The following is a 13,664-nucleotide window of genomic DNA, read 5'->3' as shown; positions in this document are numbered from 1 at the left end:
AGTAGTGAACATTCACATGAAAATTAAAATATTGGGCCAAGTCAATTATTTCAAATGTTGTTGTTGTTATATGTTTTAATTATGTGAATCTCTTCTTGAAATTGCACCAATATGAACTTCCACACATATTCTCTATTTTTATTCTTACAATGTGTGAAACTTCATATTATTATTGTTCTTGTCCCTAATATTGTTGTTAATCCTAGTGAACATTCACATGGAAAAAAGGAATCATGGACCAACTTACTTGCTTTAGTTGTTGTTAAATATTATTCTAATGTGAACATTCATAACCTGCGTAAATTGACCACCCCTCTTATTTACCCAAAACCATACACACACATTCACTACTGTGTTTAGAGCAAACATATCACTTTTGTTATTTTCATGTCAACTTTAATGTTTTAAAATGTATTTCAATTTTGATGTTAAACTTTAGCATTGGCATTGCATGATTATAATAAGTCTGTGCATTATAATCACAATTAGAAGTGTGAATGTTCACAACAAAGTTTCACATTGTTATTCCTTGTGATTGCATTGGTGTTGTTTTGGATGTGGACATCCACAACGAACAAACGTGTTCTAATACCAATATGAATGTCCACACCAGATGTGAGTCTGCACAACAGTGGTGTGAATGTTCACAACCTTGTTGTTGGCCCCAAAAAAATGCATTTGTTGTCTATTATGATTGAATTGGTCTTTGTTTGCATGTCACCATCTACAATCAACAATTGTGTGATAATGCCAATATTCATGCATATCCCATCTCCATTACATTGAAAAACAAATACAAATATAAATGTTGACATCTCTTAGGTTAACATTTGACAAATGTGGATGTTCACATCTACCAACTGTGACTGTTCACATCATTGTTTGAATGTTCATATCACTAATCTTGTTAGCAAAATATACCACTTGTTACCTCTTTTAATTACATAAATATTGTCTTAATTTATATGCTCCATTTAACAGATGTTGCACATAAGAAAGCCCCTAAAGCAAAAAAGAAACAAGGATAAATTACATTGACACCCCCTGAGGTTTATGTTTATTACAGTTCTTCTTCACCTTTTGGAAATTACATCCCCCTCTCTGAGGTTTAAAGTTTCATTACAGATTGCTCCCGCCAAAAATTTAATTTTTTTAAATACCAATTTTTCCCTCACTGGGTAAATTACATTGACACCCCTCACATTTTAGAAATTACAATCTCCTTCCCAAAGTTTAAAGTAGCATTACCAATTGCCCCCTCAATTAGTATTAGTTGAAAAAAAAATCATTGAAAAAAAAATTATTTGAAAAAATTATTTGTTAATCAAAATTTTTAATTTTTGTTTAAAAACCAACGTAAGATAAAAATTACAATGACACCCCTTGAGGTTTATGTTTATTACACTCGAAAGATAAAAATTATATAAAAATGATAATTATTTTTTATTTTTTATTTCTTAACCAAATTAATTTTTAATTTTTAAATTTTTTTTTCTAAAAATCAAACCATGCATAACTTAAGAATCTTTTGATTTTTAGAAATTTCTTACGTTGGTAACTTATTTAATTATTTGTTAATTTTACGACATTTTTACTATCTGAGACCTGTTTGGTAACCATTTCGTTTTTAGTTTTCAATTTATATTTACAAAAAATTTAAAAACTGTCATAAAAACTTGTTTGATAATATTTTTGATTTATAAATGGTTGTCTCAATTTGTAAATTTGAGGAAAAAATGTAAATTCAAAAAATGAGTTTACATTGGTTTTTAAATAAAAATTTAAAATTTTAACTAACAAATTTTTTTTCCAATTAATTTTTTTTTTCAAATAATTTTTCTTTCAATTATTTTTTTTTCAAATAATTTTTTTTTCCAATTAATTTTTTTTTCAATGAATTTTTTTTTTTTAACTAATACTGATCGAGGGGATAATTGGTAATGCTACTTTAAACCTTAGGGAGGGGATTGTAATTTCTAAAATGTGAGGGGTGTCAATGTAGTTTACCCAGTGAGGGAAAAATTGGTATTTAAAAAAATGAAATTGCTAGAGCAATCTATAATGAAATTTTAAATCTCAGGGAGGGGGGTGTAAGTTCCAAAAGGTAAGGGGGGAACTATAATAAACATAAACCTCAGGAGGTGTCAATGTAATTTACCTAAAAAATTAAATTGCTGGAGAGAGCAATCTGTAATGAAACTTTAAATCTCAGGGAGGGGAATGTAATTTCTAAAAGGTGAGGGGGGAATTGTAATAAACATAAACCTCAGGGAGTGTCAATGTAATTTACCCAAGAAACGAATATCATGTCAAGGAAGAAAGCCTACCTGCAAATAATCGTAGCAATGTTGACATGCGTCGTGTTAACTACAGATCCAACATGACAGGGTTAATGAAATTAATGAAAAGCACAAAGTTCACAGAATCATAACTCAGCTACCTGCGATGAACACCAGTCTGGCAATTATTAGATACATTGAGAACTGGTGAGATTGACCTCGACAAGCGCATGAAGTATGATGATGTTGTTATGTGTGTCCTACAGACGTACAAGGCATCCAAAGAGGACTTCTACATTGGAAAAAAAAAGAAAGAAGAAGAACATACATGACAGCGACGTGAAATTGATTTTTGGTGTGGACTGTGGCACCAAACCAATGGACATATCATACGGTGCGAAGCCAAAGACTGACATTATAAACAAAAGGTGTAAAAATGTTAGATGGTTGACTTCAAAACGGATACGCACCCTTTTGACTGAGGCATTAAACGGCAAGAAGAAAGATGACAATGAAGAAATCGTGTGATTAGTCTGCATGTATGCTGCCAGAAATTTTTATTCTCGACGAGCAGCGAGACAATAAGATGGGCATACTATGCATATATGGTCCCATTGGAAAACATGAAAGAATATGATTGGGCCAAACAAATTAGAACAATATTGACATCTTTCATTTCCCAAAATGACAAAAAGAAGGGAAAAGTCACTCGTTATGTCATATCATTGATGGCAAGTATGCATGCTCTCAAATGTTAACATTTACATGTTCTTGAATATTGTTGATGGTTGTGTCAACACACACTAACCTTTACAAAGACACTGTGCACACTGATTTTAGCCTCCACATTTGCATATACTTATGTGAACAAAAACAACAAGAAGCCTGAAATAGTTAACATTCACATCCATTCACACAAATATGAACATCCACATCTCTGGGCACTGATGTGAATGTTCATATTTGTCTACCTTGCTCTGAATGTTCATATTACATATTAGCAAATGCTTAAATTAAACATTGTCTTTGTTGTTTGCTGCAGTACTGGTTATGTAAGCACACAACCATCCTATAACCCCACAAGCCCAATGTCATTCCTTGTTGTGTGAAGTGGGACCTCACTGCTTTACACAAGAAGATGAATTCCACGTCTTTGGCTGAGCTTGGTTTCGATGAGGTACGACCTTCAAATGTTGTTTGGAACAGTAACATCATGACACGAACAAAATATCTAGGTTAACTAAAATGACTTTTATATTTCAGGTTAATGTCGGCAAGCTGTTCACAACCCAAACAGAAGTGCAAAAGTGCAAGCATACCACATTGAAAGTAGAGCCCCAATGTGATGAACCAGCCACCACATCACCCAAACGCAATGACATCAATAATGGACAACAAGGTGGCAGCAACACTGAATTTTTTGGGGAGGCATTTGACCTAAATAACAATGATGATGACATCAACATTGCCTTTAGCAGCCAAACTAGTGAGATAAGTATTGTCATAGTAAGAACAAACCAAACCGACATCATCGAGATGCTTGTGAAAGAAAATCGGAAAACTTGGGGCATCATAAGGCAATGGGAAACAAAATACAAACATCTTGAAAAATCATGGGAGTTAAGGGCAAGAGTAATTGCTGACCTTGAAGAGAAATTATTCAATCAATCAGGCCCATCCAACATGAACACTGAAATTAAGAATTGCATGGAGCAGAAGGATGCAAAAATTTGATGCTTGATGCAACTGGTCATCGACTTAGAATGCGAGAAAATAGTTCTTGAGGACTTTTTCAATGATCAGTTCATTCACATTGTCACGCAAGTCGAGGCGCAAAAGCTTCATGACAGCCTCAACAAGCAACCCCTCGCACCAATGCAACACAATCTCAGCCCACTTTCTAGGGTGAAGCGTATCAAGAAGAAAGAGCGAAAAGAGTACCGCTTGCCTGGCTTTCAGTACATAGACCTACCTGGCCAAAAGAAAGAAGAAGAGCGAGATCCAAACCAGCCCTATACAGTCCACATTGTACAAGATATGGATGAGCATCCACCGACAAAACTCCTAAAAAAATTATTCATATTGACCAACAAGTTCAGGGTCTGGACCATGATGTCCAAACACAACAAGCAAAAGGTTCAAAATTTGTAGAAGAATGGTGGAGATGAGTAAGTGACGGTATAAACACCTAATGTGAACATTCAACTTTCACGAGTGTGAATGTTCATTTTTATACTTCATAATTTAGTTTGGTTTACTTATGTGCAATGTTAATATTCACATTGGTATACTGAAAATGCACAGGTTACTTGTGTGGAAAGAGGACTCCAAGTCTAGATATGTGTATTTTGATGATATCATATATCTCATTAAGGAGGAATGAATACATAGCAACGGATGCTAATAACAAATTATTCACTTGTTAGCCTATTCAAAACACACACACGCACGCACTGTTCACCCACCACAAATAATGTACTACGACCCCTATATTTGTACAGGTGATAGATGCATATGTCGAACTACTACCTAAACAACAAAAGATGGTTAACCTAACTTCAGAGGAAGCCTCATTCGTTTTCACGAGCATGTGTATGGTAACAACTCTAACACTGTTCATTTTATTTGATGTTAGTGTGAATGGTCACATCCCATTAATGTGACTGTTACATGATTAACGTATTTGAATATGATCAATATAACTAAATGTCCAATGTGTGCAGAAAGTGATACGAGAGTACGTTCATCGCAAAAAAAGTAAACATATTGATGTATATATGAAAGACTACCAATGAGAGATATCTACTATTTCCATTACACCACGACTTCCACTGGACAATTGTTGTGTACAACGTTAAAGACAATCTGTGAAGGTATTATAACTCGGTGCGACCAAGGCTCAGCATACATGACCTACATGTTGACCAAGCATAACAAGTTGCAAGTGGCTCTTATTTAACACATAAATGAATTGTTGTAACGTATTAAATTCCAAAATGCACGTACGCACATATATGTTTGTTGGTGCCTAAAGTGAAATTCCTTGCACATAGGGACTATATCGAGAACATTGTGTGCATTATTTGCCCATCATCACCGCTATGGACCAAGTTCGCAAGCCAAGATCCCTTACAACAAATCATATCAATTGATGTATGTCCTTAGCAGGACCTCGTAAGCCTCACAATAATTTGTACAAATCCTCCACGACCATTATACAAACATAAATATCAAGTACTAATCATAACCATTTTGCATTTACAGGGTGGATTGCGGGCCCACAGTGTGTTACATCATGCAGGCGCACATATACCGTGAAGAAATTGTTGGCAATGGTGTGAAATATGAGATTCATTAGTACACATTTTTTTGAATCACACAAAAATAGTGCAATATGATCATAACCTATATGTGGGGGGTGTCCACCTACAAACTAACCAACCCTCGATGTGAATGTTAATATAAGTTGCTTTGACATTTTGACAAACAAAATTGATTGTAAATCAGTGATGTAACATTTATTAATGTTCTAATATGCCACTTGTGCATTTTGACCTACATTTTGTGTTGATCTATTAGTTTATGCGATTGTTTGAACCACGTTGTCTTTTAATACACATATTGTGTGCATGAAACAAATGCTAATATTCACAATGACATTATGAATGTCAAACACAAATGTAAATATTCGCATCTGTTATAATTTAGCATAGTTATGAATGTTCACATCATCTCAAGCTATATGCATGTGAAAGTTCATATCCCAATTTATATTTATGTCAACATTCACAACAATAATGTGAAAAGTTTAGAATATTCACATAACGTGAATCTTCAACACAAATATAAATGTTCACATCATCTCACTGCATATACATGTAGAAGTTCACATTCCCCCTTAGAACTCTCGTATGGTTAACACAAGATATGAATATTCATATCAGTACATGTATTCATCCTCAAACACCAAAAATGCCAGTTTGCCATAACAAAAAAAACACACAATGTCCCCCTTTTTACACCCTCATTCCAAAATACTATAACAAAACAAAATATAGACAACACAAATAAAATACTATAAAAATTAAAAAAGAAGAAAACAAACACATTATTATGTTTGGCAACTACATGCATGTCATTCAAACATATTCCATACCCATTTGCCAACACAATGTAATCTTATTCCAAACATCAATAAATAAATCCTACGTAGAAACACAATGTTGAAATGAAAATTGTTCACCCTATATTGGCTCCTTGCATGATTTTCTATTGTGGCTTCCCAACTTATCACATCTCCCGCCCCTTATTTGCTTTAGTTTCTCACCCCTTGATGGAATTATATTCTTCTTTGGCCTGCAGGGTGGTCTTTTCATACTTGGTGGGTATATGGTGAAGTTTGTGGGATTGAAAGGCGGCTTCTGCACTGACGATATAGAGAATATGGCACTTGAATAGACTACACGATACGTCTCTACATGAAAGTAATGTTCAAAACAACCGTTGAAATTGTACCGGCTCTTCTAAATGGCAATAATAGCATGGTCACATAGGAATTTGTTGATCTGTCATTGGAAGTAAGAACACATACGCCTTGTAATATCAACCGTGACGGATGGTATTGAATGAATCTCGAATACATCCTCATTGGCTTTGCTAACCTGTTAAGACCTGCTGTCGTTGAACGAATCAAGAAGCATGGTTTCGAATGTAGGACAAATAGCCTTATTTCACTTGTTTGCTTGGTAACACCGTACCGATATTTGCCGCATCAATTGAGTACAAATGGCGTCCACCATCCGAGTGATAAGAAGATCACGCACTTCTTTAATCCAATTATTAAATGACTTCACCGCATTGGATGGCATCTCCCCATAATGCATGTCCTTGCAAAATATCACAACATTACACAACACTAAAGTTAATTTCTTTCAAACTGAATATGAAATTTCACATTGCCACCAAACATAACTAAATGTTGTACAAACTACCATTCTAAACTTGATAAATGGAATACATCAGGTGACTAATATTACTTGAAATATGAATTCACCCAGTGCTTAGTTGCCAACTCCTTGAAAAAATTATGCGCTTGTTGCTTACCCTCTTTTAATTTCTCAAGCTTTTTATGGAAATCCACCATAATTAGCTTGTAAGTACAGTCACCCAAACTACTAACCAAGTGATCCTTAAATCCATTATCAATTCCCTTCATCCGGTCTCTTAAATTGTTCTTCAAGTGTTGTAAACAATAATTATGGTGAGCAGATGGGAAAACCTTTCGTATTGTTTCTAACAGACCAAGATTACGGTCAGAAATAAAAGTAATATGTCGCTTACCATCAATAAGCTTCCCAAGTTCGTGCAAGAACCACGACCAATTTGTCGTGGTCTCTGAATCAACAATCTTAAATGCTATAGGGAATAGATCTACAATACAACAACATTAAACAAATGATCACAATGTCAATATTAACACCACTATTTTACAAAAACCCTAGAAAGCTAACAGGGGTTGTAAATATTTACACTGTGTAATGGTAAGGCAGATATTCGCATTACGCCACTTAATGTGAATATTTACATGGACACACACACAATATCAAAAAATACTAACCATTGTTCCCATTTTTCGTCATTGCCGCAAGCGGTTGACCTTTGTACCTTTCTTTGAGAAATGTTCCATCAAGGAATAACAAAGGCTAACATAAATTGAATCCAGAAATACACGCAACAAATGATACAAAAATCGACAAAACTGTTGACTACTTACGTCGTAGTCAATATTAATATAACTCCTCGAATTGTAACGCATTACAACATTTGAATACCACTGCAACTAGTCAAACGACAATGAGTGATCCCCATGAATGACCACCTTCACTTTCTACATGCCCAACCATATCACGTGGTAACTTACATCCACCTCATAATCCTGCTTCAACATAGTCACCATTTCACACGGGCGAGTCAACGGCTTGTCCCTCACAATTTCAGTTATAGTACTCGACACCAAATCAGAACTAACTCTTTGATTCTTTGACGTCCAGACATCCGTACCATAACTATGCACATCATTGAATCTCTTGATATAGAAAAATCCATTTGCTCGTTGCACTCTACAATATATAGCCCACAAGCAACCTCCCTCCTCGCATATCGCACACATCGTAGTAACCCTCGTTGTCTCATTCTTGACATACTTAAATTGGAACCCGCATTGGATTGCATACTTGCATAAAACATCACGAACTTCTTGTGCACTTCTTACAAACTGTTGTCCCACATGTGTAATACCATTTACCTAAGGGGTTGACAACAACACCTTTTCCTTATGGTAAATCTCCAGAGTGCATCAATTTCTTTCTCACCCCTCACAAGCACTGACCCAGAGGTACTAGACTTACCAATATCACTTTTCAATTCAACAACAACCTCTACATGTTGTATCCTTATTGATTTGGTAAGCAATAACATGTTCTGAAGTTCTTTGTCATTATCCAAATCACACGTATTAATCCTTGGTAGCCAACAGAACAATGAAATAGAACCAGCAGACAACTTATCCCATTTTTTACACAAACACTCCACCAAATGCGAATAACACAATACTTGAACCACATTTATTATAGTAGTACTGCAATCATATGTGCACACCAATATGATAAAAATATCTATCTCCTGTAAAAACACAACAATACAAAAGTGAACAACCACATTATAACTATATAAACAACAACACATACAATAGCCCATAATGTGTGAACATTTACATCATGCAAAGTAAATGCCTATGTGTACAGTTCCACCGCTAAATCCAGAATAAAAACTATTACCACCATCCTTACACAACATTAAGGTGCCGTTTGGTAACACTTACGTTTTCAGTTTTCTATTTATATTTATAAAAATTTTAAAAACTCAAATAAAAACTTGTTTGGTAAAATTTTTGATTTATAAATCAGTGGTCTCAGTTTATAAATTTAGCCAAAAAATGAAAACACAAAAAATGTGTTTTCATTTTGAGTTTTCTGTTTTTTTTTTTTTTTACCACCTAACACTAGCCACCACCCGCCACCATTTTCCATCACCGTCTTCCTCCACCACCACCCACCTGCCACCACCACCCACCTGCCACCTGCTATCTACCCGCCACCATCCACCACCCACCACTTACTTTCCACCACCACTTACCACCCACCTGCCACCACCATCCATCACCTGCCACCCACCACTACCACCCACCTGCCACCCACCCGCCACCACCACCACCGCCACCACCACCACCACCACCATCACCCACCACCCACCCGCCACCCACCTGCCACCACCACCCACTAGCTACCATCGACCACCAGCCATCGTCACCCACCCACCCACCACCACCACCACTACCACCACCTGCCGCCACCACTACCACCACCACCACCACCACCCACTCGCTACCACCCGCCACCGTCACCCACTCACCCACCACCCACCCACCACCACCCGCCATCCGCCACCCACCACCCACTCGCTACCACCCGCCACTGTCACCCATCACCACCACCCGCCATCCGCCACCCACCACCCACTCGCTACCACCCGCCACTGTCACCCATCACCACCACCCGCCACCTACCCACCACCAGCTCCACCACCCGCCATTCGCCACCCACCTGCCACCACCACCCACCACCACCCACTCGCTACCACCCACCACCGTCACCCACCCACCCACCACCACCACCAACCTACCACCACCAGCTACCCACCACCCACCGTCACCACTTTTCACCACCGTCTTCCGCCGCCACTTGCCATTTCTTACTCTTTTTTATATTTTTAAATTTTTTTAAACATTTTGTCAATTACCAAACGCGTTTGTAGTTTATGTTTTTCTAAAAATAAACAAAAAATAATCAAAAACCAGTTTATAAAATTTTGGTAAATATAAACTGAAAACGTAAACGTTACCAAACACACCCTAAACATTTAACAAATTCAAAATCAAACCACCAAAATGAGGTGACAATATACAACATGCAAATAATCCTCCATAATGATATAACAAATGAGATGTGAACATCCATGTTGTTCACATAATCTGAATTACCTTACTTGAGCCTCATAAAACAAACATCAAAATCTCATCAAACAAACACTTGCATTACCACATATTCCAAAAAATGCAAAAAATGCAAATAACTTAAAAATAGAGCATGCAATTGCCACATAAATCAAAACATAAAACAAACATGTGTTCATACACAAAGTATATGCCTACGTGTACATTTTACACTGCCAATTCCAAACTCAAAACATCACAACCATTATTACCAATGATATGTGAACATCCATATTATTCACATAATCTGAATTACCTCACTAACAAAGAGCCTCATTAGACAAACATTATAATCTCATCAAACAACCACTTGGAAAATCATGTAAAATGCATATAATTTTAAAACAAAGCATCCAATCCATCACATAAATCAAAACATAAAATGAGCATGCATTCATAACTAAAATGATACTAACCTTAACGATATAATTCTGTACTCGTTCTCTATCTCGAAAATGATTGATTTCACCTAGTTATACTCCAAACCAAGTCACAATCGAATAGCCTTCGAGCCGTCATCTTCACTCTCAAATCACCGGACCTTACCACAACGGCAACAATGAAACCCTAGCACACCAAAACCTTCAAACGAGCAAGAAAAATTAAAACGTATCCAACTGATCATAATCATAATCACAAGCGTGAATACTACTAACTATCAAAAAAAAAAAAAATGAACAAAAAAAACAAATAAAATGAAACGTCTATATCTATTATATGTATAAAAACTATACATAAGGATATAATAGTCCAACAAAAAATATAAAATTAGAAAAAAATGATCTCATGGAATAAAAATATAATTTGTGAACTTACTCTAATAGGGATTTATCAATAAAAATTTCTTTTTCTTTCCCTCCTTTGGAAACGAATTTAATAGAGAAGGTGTGTGTGGGATTCCCCAGATTAAAGTTCCCCTTTATTTCATGGAGGACAATAATTTGTACATAGAAATTTTAATGTAGAAAATATCTTAGCCAAAACCTTTCCATTGGATCCCTGTTTGGTGAAAATGACAATCCAATTTATTTTTTTTTATAAACCCCTTAAGGAAAAAACATATAATTGAGTAAGGACAAAGTAAAATATATATATATATATATATTTTGGACAATATTGTCAAAATAACATGTTACTGTGACACAGAGTAACATGCAACTGTCAAATAAAATAACATGTTATTGTTACTGTTTACATTAATTTCGACAGTAATAAATTTTTTTTAATTTTTTTTTATAGTCAACATGGATCTTATTTGATAGATCTTGATAAGAGAATTCTAAAAATACTAATTTGTTTAAAAACAGACATCTGCATCAAAAGTAATAAGTGTGTTTGGTTTGTATTTTGAAATCAGTTTTTAAGAAAAAAAAAAAGGTACCAAAACGTGTTTGGTTGGGTTTTTTGGAAATATTCTTTGTAAAACAAGTTTTCAACTTTGTTCTCAAGAGAATCACTTAGAATCACCTTTATTTTGTTCCCAAGAGAATCCACTTACCTTTATTTTCTGTCATTTACTTCTTTCTCTCACTTTTACCTTTCTCTCACCTCCATTACTCAATTAGAAAATTTTGCTCACCAGTCCAACAACTCTCTCTCTCTCTCTCTCTCTCTCTCTCTCTCTGAAGGAAGACGATTGAGACCCATAGGGCAAGACACTTACCTTAAAGGTTTTTCCAAGATACCCACTTCTCTCACCTCCATTATTACTCTCTTGAAGATTTGAAAAATCTCTTGCGTAGAGTCGTTACTCTGTCTTAGATTTCTAGTTACAGTAATAGTCATCTCTGTCTCATAGAGGGTTGAGGCAATAGGGGTCATCTCACCGTAAGGGTCATCTCTTTTCACAATAACTTCTCTCCCTCACAGATTTTCCCAAATGTTGCCCTAACTTCTGTGTCAGTCAAAGAAAGTTATCAAATCTTCAAAAAATCTGGAGTAGTAACATCAATGTCCATCATTTGTTTGTAAAGCTCTATAAAATGCAAAGTTCCCTGCTTCAAACCCCACCAAGATAAAGCACAACGACATCCTTCGCAGAAAAAATAGAGAGACTGTGCACAGGTCTTCGGTGTGGATGATGGGATTTGCAGGCCACAAAAATCTGACAAGCAAGAGGTAGAACCATTGGCTACTTATTTTTCATTACAAACTTCCCAATCCCAGATTTTCTTCTTTGAGCATATTTGTGTCTGTATTTGTTGTTTGAATAAATTTTGATTGCAAATTTCCCAATCTGTAGATTTTTGTCTTTTAGATTTTTATGAAATTTTTTAACTTAAAAAAAAAAAAAACTTTACCGAGCAAGACCAATCACTTTGCAAAAATTCAAGGGGAACATAACATCACTATGTAAAAATTTTCATTTTTTTTTTTTTTTTTTTTTTTTTGGGTTCCTTGACTCCACTAGGATGTAATAACCCAATATTTAATCGTTCACCCTAGCAAGAGGCTGTTATCATTAGAAATTTTTATTGGAGGTTTTCCCTTTCAAATGATATGTTTATTGTGTTGATTTATTTGGTGCAAAGTTTTTTTATTGGACGATTTCTTTTTCAAATTAATGGAGTCAAGTTTGTTTTTATTTTTTGAATAATACCTGGTAGCTCGAAAATTATTGGCTCGAATCGGCTTGAAACCCAAAACGACGTCGTTTTGGCTTTTTCTTTCTTTTTTTTCCCCCCATTTTTTTTGCTTTTGAATACAGACGAGAGAGAGAAGAGAGAAGAGAGACAAAGAAGAGAGAAGAGAAGAGAAGAGGAAGAGAGAAGAGGCGAGAGAGAAGGAGAAAGAGAATAAGATGATGATGGCGGTGATAGCCGGTGGGTATTGCCGATCGCCACTTTCTCTGTTTTCTTTACTTTTTTTTTTCTTTTTATTTTTTTTCTAGTGGATCTGGATCTGAAGATGAAGGAAAAAAAATAATAAATAAATAAATAAATAAATAAATAAAAAAATAAAAAAAATTGTTGGCTGATGATGATGTGTTGATGAAGGTGTTGTTGTTGATGATGATGATGCGTTGATGAAGATGTTGTTGATTTTTATTTTATTTTTTGTGGATCTAGATCTGAAGATGAAGAGGAAAAAAATTTGTTGGCTGATGATGATGTGTTGATGATGATGATGATGAAGATCCAGCTTATTCTTCTTCTTCTTTTCTTCTTCTTCTTCTTCTTCAGAAAGAAGAGGGAAAAAAAAAGGGGAAGGAAAACCCAAAATGACGTTGTTTTGGGTTTTGAGCCAATTCGAGCCAACTATCTTCGAGCTACCAA

The 13,664-nt window shown here is 35.5% G+C and overlaps 1 protein-coding gene across 1 annotated transcript; it reads right to left on the bottom strand.

Moving 5' to 3' along the window:
* Window positions 1-7,311: 7,311 nt before the first annotated feature.
* Window positions 7,312-8,448, bottom strand: LOC145821767 (uncharacterized). The gene is made up of 4 exons (XM_082918332.1): window positions 8,200-8,448; window positions 8,053-8,118; window positions 7,897-7,981; window positions 7,312-7,709 (listed from the first exon to the last, which is right to left on the bottom strand). The coding sequence occupies exons 1-4, from the start codon at window positions 8,446-8,448 to the stop codon at window positions 7,312-7,314; spliced, it is 798 nt and encodes a 265-aa protein (XP_082774458.1).
* Window positions 8,449-13,664: the final 5,216 nt, after the last annotated feature.

Source organism: Camellia sinensis, chromosome 1, assembly GCF_055761805.1.
Source record: "Camellia sinensis isolate YWXY chromosome 1, ASM5576180v1, whole genome shotgun sequence".
Classification (NCBI taxonomy): domain Eukaryota; kingdom Viridiplantae; phylum Streptophyta; class Magnoliopsida; order Ericales; family Theaceae; genus Camellia; species Camellia sinensis.
The sequence above is the reverse complement of the archived record's forward strand: the minus strand, read 5'-3'. Positions and strand labels throughout refer to the sequence as shown.

Excerpts from the sequence above, each read along its gene's own strand:
- LOC145821767 (XM_082918332.1), bottom strand. The coding sequence starts at position 8,448 with ATGTGTGCGATATGCGAGGAGGGAGGTTGCTTGTGGGCTATATATTGT. Across the intron at positions 7,982-8,052 it reads ATATTAATATTGACTACGAC|CCTTTGTTATTCCTTGATGG; the intron begins GTAAGTAGTCAA and ends AATTTATGTTAG. Across the intron at positions 7,710-7,896 it reads GACGAAAAATGGGAACAATG|ATCTATTCCCTATAGCATTT; the intron begins GTTAGTATTTTT and ends GTTGTATTGTAG.